Below are 15,493 nucleotides of genomic sequence, written 5' to 3'. Positions count from 1 at the left end.
CATTTAGGGATGGACCCATCCAGATTTCAACTGAGTTCTCAATGCAGTCCCTATAATCCAGGAGGGCTGGGGATATTAAATACCAAACTCTGAATGAGAATGGATGCCAACCAAGAATGACATAACCAGCAAAATCATGCTTCAGAATTGAAGATGAGATAAAACCCTTCCATGATAAACAGAAACTAAAAGAATTCATAACCAGAGGGGCTGCACTACAAAACATGCACAATTAAATATTTCATGAAGAAGAAATGAAAAATAAAAATGAAAACCAGCATAGGAATGAACTGCACTAGAATAATGAAGTCCAATTTAAATATTAGAAATACATCAAAAAGGAACTAAGTAAACAGCATCTTTCTATAATAATATTGAATGTATACCTTGATAATCTCTTTAAAATCAAATGTGTGTTTAAAATACAAAACGTTCTGAATTTCTTGACTCTTCTTCAAAATAAAATGCAAGGAGTATTAAACAATTTGGGGGGATTATATAATTCAGTCTACAAATGAAGCAATTGAATACTTTGAAAGTGACTCTCAACACTGATTTTTTCTAAAGTAGTCCTTAATAGATATTGCTGTAAACACTCCCAGGAAAGAACCCTAGTGCAGCAGTAAGTGAAGGAACCTGGACAATTGTAATTTCTCAGGGTGGATCATTTTCACATTTACTTTTCTCTTAAAAATAAAAATATTGCCAAGTTTGTGAATTCCCTTCATGCTCTTGCTTTCCTCTGTTAGCCCCATAAAATAGAGGCAGTGGACTCAAACTCCTTTTTAAAGATGTGGCCTTTGAGATGCGTGGCATTTAAGTGAATGGTCAGGTTATGTGGCTGGATTAAAAGGGATGAGATCATACATTTGGGCCGGGCCCTTCTGCCTATGCCAAAAAAGAAAGAAGCGCACACTCTTCTGAACTCACAGGATCATCCCGCACGAAGGCTCACGTGAGGAGGACAAGACGGAGGGACAACAGACCCTCTCCTCTCAAGGGAGCTAAGGCTGCACCGTGTCCACGAGGCAGCTGGCAGGGGAGTGGAGGGCGGCCCAGACCTGGCCCTGGCCCTGCTGGCAGAGCTGAGGGTGCAGTGCCCTGCGGCCAAGCTGGCCACACCTGTCCCGTCACCCCTGCTCCTCGCTGACGGCAGCTCTGTCTGGGTCACTCCCGCGTCTCTTCAATGGCCAGCTCCTCCTTTTCTCAGGCTCCTCTCTGTGAGTTTCCTCCTTTGGGAGCTTTTCTCCAGTGGGACCTGGAACACAGAAGAAAGCAGAACATGAATGCAGGGAATTGATTTTTCCTTTGAATCTAAACTCTTACTTTTCATGAGAGGGGGAGAAATGGCAACGAATCGCCTCTCACTCTATTGATTCAGAAAGAAAAAAATAAAAGTCTCACTAGATCATTCCTCAAGTTCAATGAGGATCAGAAGGTTGTGCCCCACCTCCATCTTACCTCACTGTCATTCAGAATTTCATCTGACCGTTGCTAAACATGGCGTGTCCTGTGTAGATGTGTTCAAGTCCTGATTTACCATCCTGGCTCCTCTTCCACTGGGTGGCCCAGACAGGTGGAGGAGGAGGCCCTGGGCTCTCCTGATATGGGTGTGAGTGTGCACAATCCCTGCTGGGGCCCCTGAACAGGGAGGAGGGGGGGGCGGCCTCCTGGTGGGGGGCAGCAGCAGGGGCTGCCCTGGGCTCCAGCTCTGCATCCATTTCCATTGACTAAGGTGGCTGACGGCCCTGAGGCTCCAGGGCAGTCCCAGGGATGTCCAGGTCATGGAAACGCTGCCCTGCAAGCCCACTGGCCTCCTTTTGAAAATCCAATCCACCAAAACCTGGACTCAGATGGGAATGGTCAGAGGCAAGGTGAGAGGAGCTGAAGGGGCCCAGGGCAGTGCAGAGGGAAAGCGAGAGAGGGCATCCCTCTCCCCAGGGCTCTCCTCCCGTCCGTGTAAGGTTCACCTTTGAAAAACAAATCTCCCTCCTCCACTCTTCTGCACATGTCTAGTTTGGTGTGGTGCAAAACCCAGAGCATCAAATTGCTCATTTAAACTTAAGAACAACTCTAGAGACCAGAGTCCTGCATGCGCCCTGGGTCACCTGTAGACTGGAAGTGTCTGGAAGGAGGGCTGGTGCTTCTGCTTTATCTGCAGCACTTAGAGGGGGGTATCCCACACTCGCTGCCCATCCACACGTATTTGCTAAACTTTAAGTGATTGAGTGAATATATGAATAGAGGAATGAGTCACTTCTATTTTTATCTAACATTTTTGTGATATAGCAGACATGGAAATCTCCACAATCATGGTACATACGTTGAGAGCAGTCTGCCCACACACTGGCAAGTGGCGATGCTCTGTGGCATTGCCATCCTGCGTGGTAAACAGGTTGGAAGCATAAGGAAAAGTGAGCCCTTCTTCCTGTTAGCTCTGCCGCTGCTGTTGTGAGGTGCCATCTTGCTGGGTTCTGGTCTGGCATTAATTATTTCCAGCCTCTTTCATTTCCTTTGCTCTGCCTCATTGACCTCTTGATATGTGTCCCGTTACAGGGACAGGGAGGAAGGCTGATGGCTGTCCATGCCCTGAGGACAAAGCATGTGCATGATCCCAAGTCTCACCTGCTAATGTTTTTTTTTTCTTCTTTCTTCCAGTGAAAAAAGCAATTGAATTGAAGTCAAGAGGAGTCAAGATGCTACCCAGCAAGGACAGCAGTCATAAAAACTCTGTCTGTAAGTCCACTTTCTTTCTATATGAGGATGGGGACGTCAACTGAAAGGGGGAAAGGAGGTGAGAAGGGAGCAGCTAATAAGTAACTCTGCAAATGCTTTCCCATGCCACCTGCTCCTACTCTCTACCTTCCGTGTTTTTCTTGGGAGAAAGAAGGCCACTTGGCCTTGCTGGGGAGGAATGACCAGTGGTTCCTCTTCCTAGAGGCACCTCCCCACACTCGTGGCCCCCTCTGAGGCTGCTCTTTCAGGGTCTCCTGTGCTTCATGCTGGTGGGGATCCTGGTGCACCCCAGCCTGCGCAACACCCTGGCTTGCTCTCTGAGGAGTAGGAGTTGGGTCTTGTCGCTCTCCTGCTGAGAAGTTCCTGGCCTTCCACTGCCGGGAGGGTTGAAGAATCTGGGGGCAGTGCCTTCTTCCTTCAAAGAGCAAACCAGAGCTGAAGATGCCTCTTGCCAAACCAGGAGCCCGTGCCCACAGGCACAGGCACTGAGTGCCTGGTGTCGCTGCTGCTGTGGAGTCCCCTCCACTGCCCTTCCCAGCTGTCCTGGGAGCCGCCTTTGTCACCGCTGCGCATGCTCCTTTCACACAGTGCCGCCATCTTCTTGATGGCCGCGGAGTCGCCCTTTGCAGCCCTGTCTGGCTTCTCCCGGATGCTCTGTGTAGTGGGAGACAGAGCATTTACAATAACTGCGGAAATCATGTTTATGATTGAAAACCCTGCAGAAATGATCTCAGTTCAACGTAAGTCACATATCAAGTGAAGCCCTCCTATTAAATCAATAGCAGGTCCTATATCAGGTCAACTGGCCATCAGAGTGATCTGTGGGTGTGACATTTAGGGAGTTTATTTATGGGAATAACTCTGCTGTCCTGATCTGGACGTGCATTGGCAAATACATAAATTACACATGTGGTATTAGAAAGTGCTCTGTCCTGTCTCCAAACAGCACTGAAGTATTTTTGTCAGGCATTAGGATTAATCAGTAAGTGAACGGCAAGCCTTCGAAGACCAGCAATGTAATCAGTGGGAACATGCTACCTCTGTTTCTTAGAGGAAGAGACGGAACCTCTGAAGCTAAGAACCCAGGATACGATAGCTGTGGAAGTTTCCATCTGATTCACGTCCAGTCGCATCTTTAGTGACGTTAACACAGTAACTCTTTTGATAGGGTTGTCATGTAGATGGACCAGCGTATTCGTGAATCGTTCTGATCTGTGAAGTGTAGTGGACTTTCTGTAAACCATAGCTGTCAGGAGCTTTTCCACATGTGAGTAGAAAGATCGTCAGTAGTAGGTCAACCGAGAGTTGAAAACCCAGACCCTTGTCCTGCAGAGGAGGAAGTAGGATGCAGACATTTGGGCTCCCTGTCTCCTGTCCCTCAGCTGATGGTGAAAAGGGCCCCTTCAGGACATGTCCCTGTGGGCATGAGCCTCAAGTGTGACCCGATGGGCCCCTCTGCCCTCCGCTCTCTGAGTTCCTTGCCATCTCGGGGAGCCTGCCCAGGAAAGTCAGCCACACGTCCTACGCGTAGTGGTGCTTGCGGCCTGGCTTTCTCCTGTGGATCTGTCGATCTTGTGGATCTGTGAGCCACTCGTGTGCTTCTGCCTTCCGCGTGGGCCTTGTTCTTGCCATGTCCTTCAGTGAGCTTCACTGGCCTTCCGGGCGGCCCTGGGTTCAGAGTCCTGGGCCCTTCCCCTTCTGGGGTTTAGATCTGAGCACCCACGTCTCTTGCACAAGCTGCACCTTGGTTCTTCCAAGTGAGGGTTTGGGGAGGACATGACCAAACATTCCTAAGAGCTCCTCACAAGCTCACGGGGCCACTGTGGGCTCCTGTCCCGTCTCCTTCTGCTCTTCTGTCCTAGCACTTCTCACTCCCTCTGCATGCGTCTCTGGTCTGTGCCTGCGGCCCCCTCCCCCCAGGGGGCTCCTCAGGGTGAAGAGTGATGGCCAGGCCCAGCCGTTGCCCTTCCCCTGTGGAGTGTGAGTCTGTGCCTTAGGATGAGCCATCCAGTGCTCCCCTGGCTGACCCCTGACTCGGCTGGACCACAGGTGACCAGGCTCAGGAGCAGAGCTGCGGATGGGCTGCTGTGCGCACCTGAGGTGATGTGGCTGTGGGTGGGTCTTCTGCCCTTCCTCTGGGCACAGTGCCATGTCGGCAGCCCTCACCGTGAGGATGGCCAGTCCAGATGCCATGCCTCCCAACCTGGGCTATAAACACACAGCGGGAGGATGGAGAAGAGCATCCGTGGACGCTCCTGAGCGAGTTCTCCCCCTGCAAAGTCGAAGACAGAGGCTTCCCAGTTCCGGATGGACCTGCCGTCCCGGGCTCAGATGAGGGACAGCTTGAGCCGGGCGTGCAGCGTTTGGCCTCCACTCTTCACACCACACGGGACAGGACGGTTATTCTGGATCATTAATATAAAGCTGCATGTGGGGCTGGGGGAGTCCAGCTCCCGGGACAGTGACAGCAGACATCCTGGGAGCAGTGCCCGAGCCTTCTCTCACGTCCAGCTCCCAGCCGCTGACGGAGCTGCCTCCGTTTCTGTGGGCTGTCAATTTTTTCTACCTTGAAAACAATACCTGAGGCTTAATAATATTCGCTCCAAGTGCCCACGGACGCCTCCTGTTAATGAACGGCCATCCATCACGCGTGGTCTGTTACAGTGGCGCTCGGTGCTGCGCTGGCCTCTGGCTCTTCCTTGGTCACACATAATTATGTGGAAGGACACACTTAAAAGCCTGTGGCTGTGTTTAGAACCCGCTTCAAAGTGAAGTCTCCACTAGCTGGTGCACTGTGCGATGTCCGGCCGTCCTCCTTGGGGCGCGACCCGCCCTCCACCTCTAAGGTGGCCCTGGGTCGGGCCGCACGAGGTTCTCATTGCAGTTTTCTTAGGTTTGGAGTAATTGAACAATGAGTGAAATACGAGTGGGTAACTCTCTCTTTTTACTGGAATTATAACGCGCTTACTCTTCCGTCAGGCAGCTTTCCTTGCCCTCTTGGCTGCCGGCGCTCATGCTGAGCCCTCTGATCCCAGCCAGGGAGGACCCTCCTCTCTGTAGACGGGGACCTGAGAAGCTAAGAGGAAGGAAGGAAGGAAGGAACCACAAACTCTTCACAGGTTACAGTGGCAGGCGACAGGCAGTCCCACTCTGGTTGCGATTTGGAAAGCTGTTTGCACATGGTCCACTTCCAGAGTGGAATGAGGCGGAGTGGGTTTGCTGCCTCTGGCCTCTCCTGTTCGCAGGGCTGCCCAGGATTTTCTAGCAGCATCTCCGGCACTGACCGGTCTTGAAGAAAGGTCACTGCTCCCCGCGGTTCAGTGCCCAGGCTTCTCTCCAGCACAACAGCGAGCCCGCCCTCCCCCAGGGGGTGTCCAAAGCCAGCCGTTGCCTCTTCTCCAAGCACCACCAAACCTCACTTGCTGTTGCAGTAACCGACCGCCTGGCCCTGCGGACTGTCTGCACCGGGAGCCAGAGGGAGGCTCATCCACTGCTCCTGCCTCCCCAGGCTGCCCATCAGGGCAAGGGGCCCCCCACCCCAACAGCCTCTCCTGCTGCCCATGCTCTGCCCTCAGGCCGTGGGGCTGTTCTGAAGGCCAGGTCACTGGCCCCTCATCTTTGCTTTCTTCTCCCCTGGGAGCCACACCCCTGCTTCCCTCAGAGGCCTCAGTGTGCCTCCTGTGCCTCTGAGCCCTGTGGCCTCTCTGGGCACCTTCCCTGCACCTCCCTGCCTCTGCTGTGCTCCACGCTCTGACTCTCAGGGAACCTGACTCCCGTGTCTTTGAGTGCATGGCGCGAGTCACCTCCACAGCAGCGATCGTCCTCTGTGTTCTGCCCTCTGCTGGCCGCCAAGTGTGCACAGCAGATGTTGACCAAGTGTGAATGGAGCACGTGAGGCCCTCCTGGGGGGTGCTGTGGGGTGTTGCTGAGGTCTCCATTTCATGTCTCTATTCGTGTGTCCGCTGTCATGTGTCCAGGAAGGTCCAGAAGCTAGCAGGTCGATGGCCCAAGAGTATTCCTTCCCTGGGGGAAAGGGCAGCCTACTGGGGCCTCCGAGCTCCAGAAATGCACATTGATATTTGTGTGTGAGGAGCGCTGTCTACAGGGACCAGCATTTACTGAAGGTGGAGCAAAAGTGGAGATTCATTCTTTCAGGTTTTTAGGGGGAAACGATCCATAGACCAGACGCGAGCAGCGTTACAGCGGCAGCATGCAGGTGGAGTCGCCGGGCCTCCTGGCCACCCTGAGGCTGGAGCACTTGGGCGCTCCTGCCGGGTGTGTGCTGGCCCTGGGTAGAGGGCCATGGGCCTGCTGTGAGCATCGTGGCATCTGCGAAGGACACGGTGACTCAACAGGCACCGTCCTGAATGCACACCAGGACCCAGGAAACAAACTGCTGTGTGCTCGGGTTCCTCACCGGTGCTGCCCGTCAGCAAGGCAGCTTGTTGCCAGGTGTATCCTGTGCTCCTGTGGGTCAGAAAACACCCCCAGGAAGCTCACTTTGCTCCAGACCACGGCTGCAAGTGTCTGTCTGGCACCGAGTCAGTGGCTGGGACATGCCTGTCTTAGGAACGTCCCTTGAAGAATCGCAGGTGGCCAGCCACTCTCTGGTGCTTCCCTAGACACAGGGGTGCCGTGGGCAGTCGGCTTGAGTACTGGGAGCACGCAGGAGGGACTGGGTGTGGCGGTTCACAGCCCGATGACTGGCTTAACAGGGCTTCCATGTCCTGCTACCCAGGGGCAGGAGTCGCCCACATCCCCTAATCTTAGCCAAGGATGATGCCGCATGTAGTTCAGGCTCTGAAACTTCATTCAGGAAATCATTCCCCACTGGCATTTCCATCAGGCAATAATTTCCCAGGTAACCTGACGCATTGTTGTTCTATTATTCCCCACGTGAGCAATCTCCAATAATTAACATGATTTGCTTCACCCATCTAAAACAAATCACATTGTTTCATAATGATATTGTTAAAGATCCTAGGCTTGTTATTAAGTGGCCAGGGATGCCTCTAATCATCAGGGCTCCTTTTTAAAGGACATTACTGCTATCTCAGTCCTGCATGATTTATTCAAATGGTAGATCAGCGTGATTTGTCACCCTGCTTCAGAGAAAGGCTTGCCTGCCGTTGCTTGGGCCAGCCTCCCAGCACTGAGTGCCCCAGATCCACTGTGCAGCAGATTCCACAGTAAGGAAAATAATTGTTACACTATCCTCTAACCGTTGTACAAAAGTTCAATAAAACAAGAGGGATAATTATCCAATCTCCCTTGCTCTGCAAAATGTAATAATAGAGAGCTTCGCAATTGTTACAGATCCTTGTTTTTTAACAAAGACCCATGCCTGTGCATTACTGGCATGCTAGATTGGGTCTGTTGCTTCATAAATCAGGAAGAGAATTATGCAGTTGCTAAACAGGCCTCTGCCACTGCAGGAGCTGGAAGATCTTGCTGAGGAAAAACTGCTATCGGGACACATTGAGGAAAGAGTAGGCTCCCTGTGATCTGGAGCAAAGCTGGTGGTCCATCCAGGGTCCCGCACACCATTTACTACATAATTCTAAAAGCAAACAGGAGAAAGGATCTGTCGAGATACCTAAAACAGGATACAGCCTGATTGGTCCCAGATGGTTGAAGTGACTTGCAACCTGGTAGAAGCACATTGCTCTTTAAACGTTTTCAGCAGGCAGACCTGGAGCCCAGCTGATCAAGGGGAACAACTCACTTTGCATCGTAGATTTCAAGTAATGGATGGGAAATGCCCCAAAGATTGGGCAGACCTGAATGAGCATTGTAGACCTCACCATTTCCAGGACTTACTTTTGAGAAGCTTGACTTATCACCTGAGTTTTCAATAGATATTATAAAATAATGTCATTTAATCTCCCTACATAATTTAATGGGGAAAACTGGGAAACTCTGGAGGACGGAGGATTATTGGTCTTTGGGTGTCAGTGCGATCAAAATCATTCCAGTAGCCCTCAGAGGAGGGAACTGCTGTGTTGTGGTAATTAAGTCATCTTGTATGATCACATTTTTATGAGTGAGTAACTTTGGTCAGAAACACTGAAAACTAATATAATTAATCATTGAGCCCCTTTACCAATTAAATTATATCTTTTCATTTTATACACAAAGAAACTAAATAAGATAAATTAATGAGGCTGAATATTAATATAGATAAGAGCACTGGATTTAAAGAATCAAGAAGTACTGATCAAGGACACTAAAAATACACATTCCTTAAACCTCATCATGTTACTTAGAGCACATCATAAAGGAAGAGGAAGTGAAGAGGAAACTGAAACATTTGCCAAAGGTGATCAGGCAGATGACTTGTTGATCTGGAGGACAGCAGTGTGTCCAAGACATGGAAAGCAGAGGGCAGCTGAAGACTGAAGGACAGAAGCCTTGGGAAGTCCTCCAAGTCCAGGTGCTGCTTGGACTCCGCCAGCCTTCAGGTGAAGGGCTGGTGAACCAGCGCCCACAGGCACCACAGGGGCCCTGCCTAAATACACGTCACCTGTCCGTGCCCCAAGCATGAGACACTGTGAATTCAAAACATTTTAATTGGTCACCAAACTCTTGGCTTAACTTTTCATTGTTATAGGTTCACAGGAAGTTGCAAAATGGTTATAGGTTCACAGGAAGTTGCCAAAGAGTTACTGGGAACTCAGCCAGTTTCCCCAATGGTGGCAACTTGCATAATGATGAAACAGTATCAAAATTGAAAGTTGACACCGAGCCCATCTGCAGAGCTTGTTGAGTTCCCACAGGCTCATACCCACCGAGTGTGTGCATGCCTATGCAGCTCTCTGCCGCGGCACCTTATGCACTGACTCTGCAGTTGAGACCCGGGGCTCCATCGCCAAGGGCTCCCTGATGGGGTACTCTTAAAGACACAATCCTCCTCCCCCAGTGGTGACCACTAACACGTTCTCTATCTGTCTTGTTTTATGACTTCAAGCATGACAAATAAATAGAACCATGTACTACGTGATCTTTTGTGATTGGCTCTGTCACTCAGCACGATTCCTTTGAGATCCATCTGAATTATTCCATGCCTTCAAAACTCCCTCCTTTGGCTGAGCTGAATCCCCTGGTGTGGATGGGCCAGGGATTGTTCCATCACTGACCCACTGGCTGAAGCTGGGACTGGCTGCCCTTTGGGGTGGTTATGAATGAAACTGCTGTGGACACTCATGTGTAGGTCTTTGTGTCAACATAGGTCTTCATTTCTCCTAGACAGACACCTAGGGGTTCAGTTGCTGGGTCACATGATAATTGCATGTTTAATTTTGTAAGTAACTACCAAACTGGTTTCCACAGAGGACGTACCCTTTTACATTTCAACCAGCAATGTAGGGGTAATCTCGTTTCTCAGCATCCTCACCAGCAGTTGGTGTTATCACAATCCTTTTCTCCATTTCAGTCATTTTGATAGGTGGGTAGTGGGTGATGGTCTTAATCTGCATCTCCTGAATGACTCAGGAGTGAAACAGACCCTTGTGTGCTAACTTGCCTTGTAATTATCTTCTCCAGTGAAACGCTTATTCACATTTTTGGGGCACTTTCTGTGTTGATTTTTGTTCTTGTTGATTTTTGAACGTGTGTTGGGCAACTCTTTTCTCTCAGACTGCAGATTGTCTTTTCACATTCCACAAAGGGTCTTTTGACGGAAGAACCTCTTATTTAGTTGATAGATTTCAATTCTAAAACACACACACAGCTTCTTGCTTCTCTTAGAAGGAACAGGACTTACCAATGCAGGACCTGCAGTCACATGTGGCATCAGAAGAACCTGCCTCTGCTCTAATGGAAGCGGAGCGTGGCCACAGGCGCCAGAACCGTGCCTGCAGGCCGGGCTCCAGTGGGTCCCACTCATACCCCCAGTGCTGCCGTGCTCAGGGCCTGTGGCAGGAACAGAGCACTGAGCACAGGGTTTTCCCTTTCATCTGTCCATCTTCATGGAGCTCAGATAAGCCGTATCAATCCAGAAATGAGGGATTTAAACTATACATGGAAGTGTAACTCAGACCGTGAAGAGCAAAGGAAGCATGTTTCACACGTCCCTGTTCATGGTCTTCGGTATCCTTGGTCTTTAATTTCTAGTTTGGCCTATACTTTGGGATTAAATCAGACAGTTCAGTTTCCCTTTTTGACTTTGTTGCTTTATCTGCAAAATGGAACAGTCCTTATAAATGGATATATAAAGATGGTTTTGATTTTTAAAAGTGCTCACTTTTTTAAACATTCTGTTCAAATTGGTTATCATACTAATGGATTAAATTAGATCATTTAATTATAGCAATTATTTATTTGGTATAGATTTGTTTGTTCATATCCCTTGAGTTCAATGCATTTACATGATTTTCACACAGAAGAAGCTCAGTGGTAGAAGAAAAGTGTCTTCCTCTAAGATAAGTGAAATTATGTGGCAAGTCAAGGAGATCAGCTAAGATTAGCACGTTGGATAATTAGTGAAGTGCTTTGGAGATGGAAAATACCATATTTTACAAGCACTACATATTACAATTATTAGAATTCTTCTAAGGAGTTCAATTTTCTTGTTTAAATTGCCTATGTCATAGATTGAACTGTCAATTTGAAAGATACATAAAATAGTATAAACTGTGTGACATTCAAATAAGATACTTTCATTGTATATCTTGGAAAATCATAGCTGTAAGTAAAAATTCAAGTTGAGTCACATGTAAGAAGCTTCCCACTGCCCCTGTCCCCACCCAAAGACCCATGCAAATGGACACATGTCAGATCTCCCACAACTCTCTGGAGTCTTTAGCCACTGGGAACAATGACCCCCATATATTTAATTACACTTTTTGGAAGAGCAAATTTGTGCTTAATTTTTTAAATAATTGAAAATAAGTAGAAGAATACCGATGCATGAGGTGAATATATCAGATAAAAAATGCATAGGTAATTTTCACGAGATTACAAAAAATGCTCTTTTAAATCCAAGAAGTGTTTGCTGATTACTCTTCCACCTAAAGCCTGGGTATTGAGTACGTGCAAAAAGGGCTTTGACTATCACCAACCAAACTGCCTTTTAACTTAATTTCAGCCACAATTTACTAGCATCCATCTAAAAATTATCTCTACCATTTTTGACCTGGCTTTAGTTTTGCGTTGCCTGCTATTTACTGTATAAAGGTGTATTTAAACTAGGTGCTATTCCGTGAGCTCTCCCATTTCTGTTTTTACTCCTCTTTACACTGTAAATGACAAACTGAAATCTCTTCTCTGAATGGTCTTTGTAAGTTATAAGAAAACTTTTCTCTAATACTTTAATTCATCAAAATAATAATTTTCTTTTATCTGCTTGAAAACAAGTGAACAAATATTCTATGTTCATCTCTTCTGTATCTGTGATAAATCTAATTATTTTAAGATAAAACTAAGCTTGTGCTTCTCCTGATTTTTGCATTAATATTCAATCTGGGAAGAGGATTAATTGGAGTGCACTTCATTAATAAATTGAGGCTTAGCATACAGGAAAATGTAAGCAATTCCTTTTATTTTTTGTTATTCAGCATTTCTTAAGGGAAGTTAAGTATTTTTGGTTAAAAACATCAATTTGCAAGTTCTTCATGAGAGCACTACAGTTTTAATTGGATTAATATCCTTGCTCAGGTTTCAGGTCTTTGGGTTTTATTGCGTCTGTAAGGTAGATGGTTTTGGCTTGTGTTCTTGTTTTGCTCCCCCACCATGCTCGTCATTTATTTAGTTAATAAACTTTATTTTCATAGAGTTGTTTTAAGCTCACAGCAAAACTGTGTGGCACGTGCAGAGAGTTCTGGAAGGTTTGCCTCCTCTACTACCCAGCACGTCCTACTGCCCACACCTCCAAAGCAAGGCCTTTGCTACAGCTGATGAGCCCACCTGGGCACGTCACCACGGCCCGGACTCCGTTCTTTGTATCAGGATTCACTCTTGGTCTTGCACATTCTGTGGCTTTGGACAAATGTATGATGACCTGTGCTCACCATGACAGTGTCCTACAGGGTAGTTTCAATATCCTGAAGTCCTCTGCTCTGCCTGTTCTTGCCTCACTGCCCTACCTTCTGGTGAACACTGATCTTTTCGCTTCTCCATGACTTTGGCTCTAGAATGTCCTGTGGCTGGAATTGTATAGTATGATCCTTCTTTTTGTTTAGCATTGTGCCTTCAGATTTCCCCCATGTCTTAGGTGGCATTACAGCCCATCTTGGGTTTTGATTATAAGTAATACTCCACTGTCTTTGTGTGCACACAACTTTCCCACTCCTAGGGGTAAATACCAAGGAATGAATGTATGTCTGGATTTGGGAAAAACTGCCCAACTGTTCCAGGGTAGCTGTGCTGTTCCGCAACCAGTAGAGGGCGAGGTTTCCTGTTGCTGCGCATGCACTCTGGGATCTGGGGTCAGGTCTGGATCTGGACCATGCTGAAGGGTGGTAGCATCTCGTGGCTGTTTAAATTGTCGATGTCCCTGTGATGTGTGCTTTCTGAGCATCTTTCTGTATCTCGAGTGTGGTCTGTGTCATCTCTGGCCAAACGTCAGTCCAGGTCTTCTGCACATTTTTAATTATATTGTTTTTCACTGTTGAGTCTTAAAACATCTTTGTACAGTTTTGATAACAGTTATGTGTTTTGCAAACATTTTCTTCTTTCCCTTGTCTTATATCCTCATTCTCTTTACTGTGTCTTTTGCAGAACAGGTTTTTCATTTTAACAAAATCCAGCTTGTCATTATTTTATATGGATTGTGCCTTTGTTGTTGTATCAGAAACATCATCAACAAATCCCAGGGCCATCAAGTTTTTCTGTGATGATTTTGTTTGGAAGTTTTATATAGTTTTACATTTTACATTTAGGTTTCTGAACAAGTCTGAGTTAATTTTTGTGAAGAGTGTGAGGTATGTGTCTACATTCTCTCTCTTCATTTTTTGCAAGTGGATACTGAGTTGTTCCATTACCATTTCTTGAAAACACTGTCTTCTCTCCATTAAATCCCCTTTTGTTCTTTGTCCAAGGTGGTTGGTTCTGTCATTTGGGCCTGTTCCTTGGCTCTGCTTTGTGTTCATTGGTCTACTTCCTTTTTCTTCACCAGAGCAGCACTGCGTTGATCACTTTGGCATTATAGTGGTCTCCGCTCTTGTGGTGCGTCAGAATCTGTGTCAAGTTAGTCTCACCAAGAAATGTCTAAATGTAAAGAATCTTTAGACTGAGGACAAAGGAGAAATTGAGAAACCTGGAGAGACCTTGTAGAAGGCCTCTGAATTTCAGTTCACTGGAAAAATCTATGTTTTATAAATTTTCTCCAGGCGGTTCCATCAACATTTTATTGTATAAATGGTAATTATAAATGGTTGTGAACATTTATTAAGCACTTGCATTGTAACAAAGTTGTACCCACATTATAGAAGGTATTTTTATAGACTTTCTAAATGGAATTACTAGCCCCATTTTTATTAGGAAATACAGACATTTAGATTGGATGACATGCTGTAATCCACATGGCAGATCTAGTGTGTAGAATCTGGATGCAGAGGTTGGAGATGGAGCTTCATGTTAGCATGATTAGCATGTATGAGACCCTGGGTTTGAGGGCCTGGGTTCAATGCCCAGCACAAAAAACAGGAAGATAAGAGCTATCTGAATGCAAATGGTCTCCATCTAGCACATTATTCCCGCATAAGCATCATTGGTGAGCAAACTTGCTCTTGGTATTTGTGAGAGTTAACACATTTAAAATTGGTGCTTTACAGCTCTATTTTTCTCAGTTTCAAAATAAAATAAACCATATCCATGCTTTCAGATAAAACTGAACTATTGAGTTCCTTCACTTGATTATGAAACAAGTATTTATCGTGCCCAAGTTGTGCCAGGTACGCACGCATTTTTTATCGTGTCTAAATACGAGGTCCCACGATGACTTCGAAGCAGATTCACAGACCAGGCAGTCAGTGGCCCCTGTTGTGACCTCCCTTACAACAGAAAGAATCTGACTCAGTGATGCAGAAATACATGGGTGATATTAGAATGCTCAGATGTGAAAGGAAGAAGCCTTGACATCCAAATGAGCCAAGGGGTGGGAAGAAAGGAAAGGAACAGCATGAGCAAAGGCGTGGAAGGGAGTGTGCTCTGCTGCTCCGGGCCCTTGGGCTGGGGTGCGGGATGGGTGTCTACGGCAGGGCTCCCTCGAGAGACCGGAGGAGCCAGCGCTGTCTTCCTCCAGGATAGGCTTCGCCATGACCGACAGCCCTGCGTCTTGGGTAGCTGGTTCTCTGCCACTCTGCTGTGTGCCACTCTTCACCCAACAGACAGACGCTGGATACTTTATATGCAGTCCTGGCATGTCCTCTTAGTTCTTTGATTTGACACTGAGTTCTCTTTGTTTTACTGAAGTTACTTTAACCTGCACCAACAGCTTTATTGGGGTACAATTCACTTACCCTGCAGCTCATCCACTCAAGTGGTACCGTTAGCAGTTTTAGAATTTTCACAGGTCAGTGCCAAGTCACGACTCCAAGTTCTCAACATTCCCTGTTCTGACACACCTACGACAAGTGACAGGGTGCCCGGTGTGTGACAGCCTCCGGGGCCCAGGGGGTCTGGGTCCTCCCCGTCACACGCAATCACACAGAACATCGGCTAGCAACAGGAAGCTGCGGACAGGAGGAAATGGTGACATCTCGTCACTCCAGGGACATGAGTCTACTGACGGGCAGCTGGGAGGAGGAGGAGCCCAGTG

At 47.4% G+C, this 15,493-nt stretch overlaps 1 protein-coding gene across 1 annotated transcript in view; it reads left to right on the top strand.

Annotated features, from left to right (window-relative positions):
• Csmd1 (CUB and Sushi multiple domains 1) overlaps positions 1-15,493 on the top strand; it is a 1,673,782-nt gene that overhangs the window by 1,078,897 nt on the left and 579,392 nt on the right. The window contains exon 7 of the mRNA XM_047550875.1: positions 2,659-2,736. Within this exon, the coding sequence (XP_047406831.1) occupies positions 2,659-2,736 (78 nt within the window). The remainder of the gene's footprint in view (positions 1-2,658; positions 2,737-15,493) is intronic.

This window comes from Sciurus carolinensis, chromosome 4, assembly GCF_902686445.1.
Source record: "Sciurus carolinensis chromosome 4, mSciCar1.2, whole genome shotgun sequence".
Lineage (NCBI taxonomy): Eukaryota > Metazoa > Chordata > Mammalia > Rodentia > Sciuridae > Sciurus > Sciurus carolinensis.
Note: the sequence above shows the minus strand (reverse complement) of the source record. Positions and strands in the feature narration are given on the sequence as shown.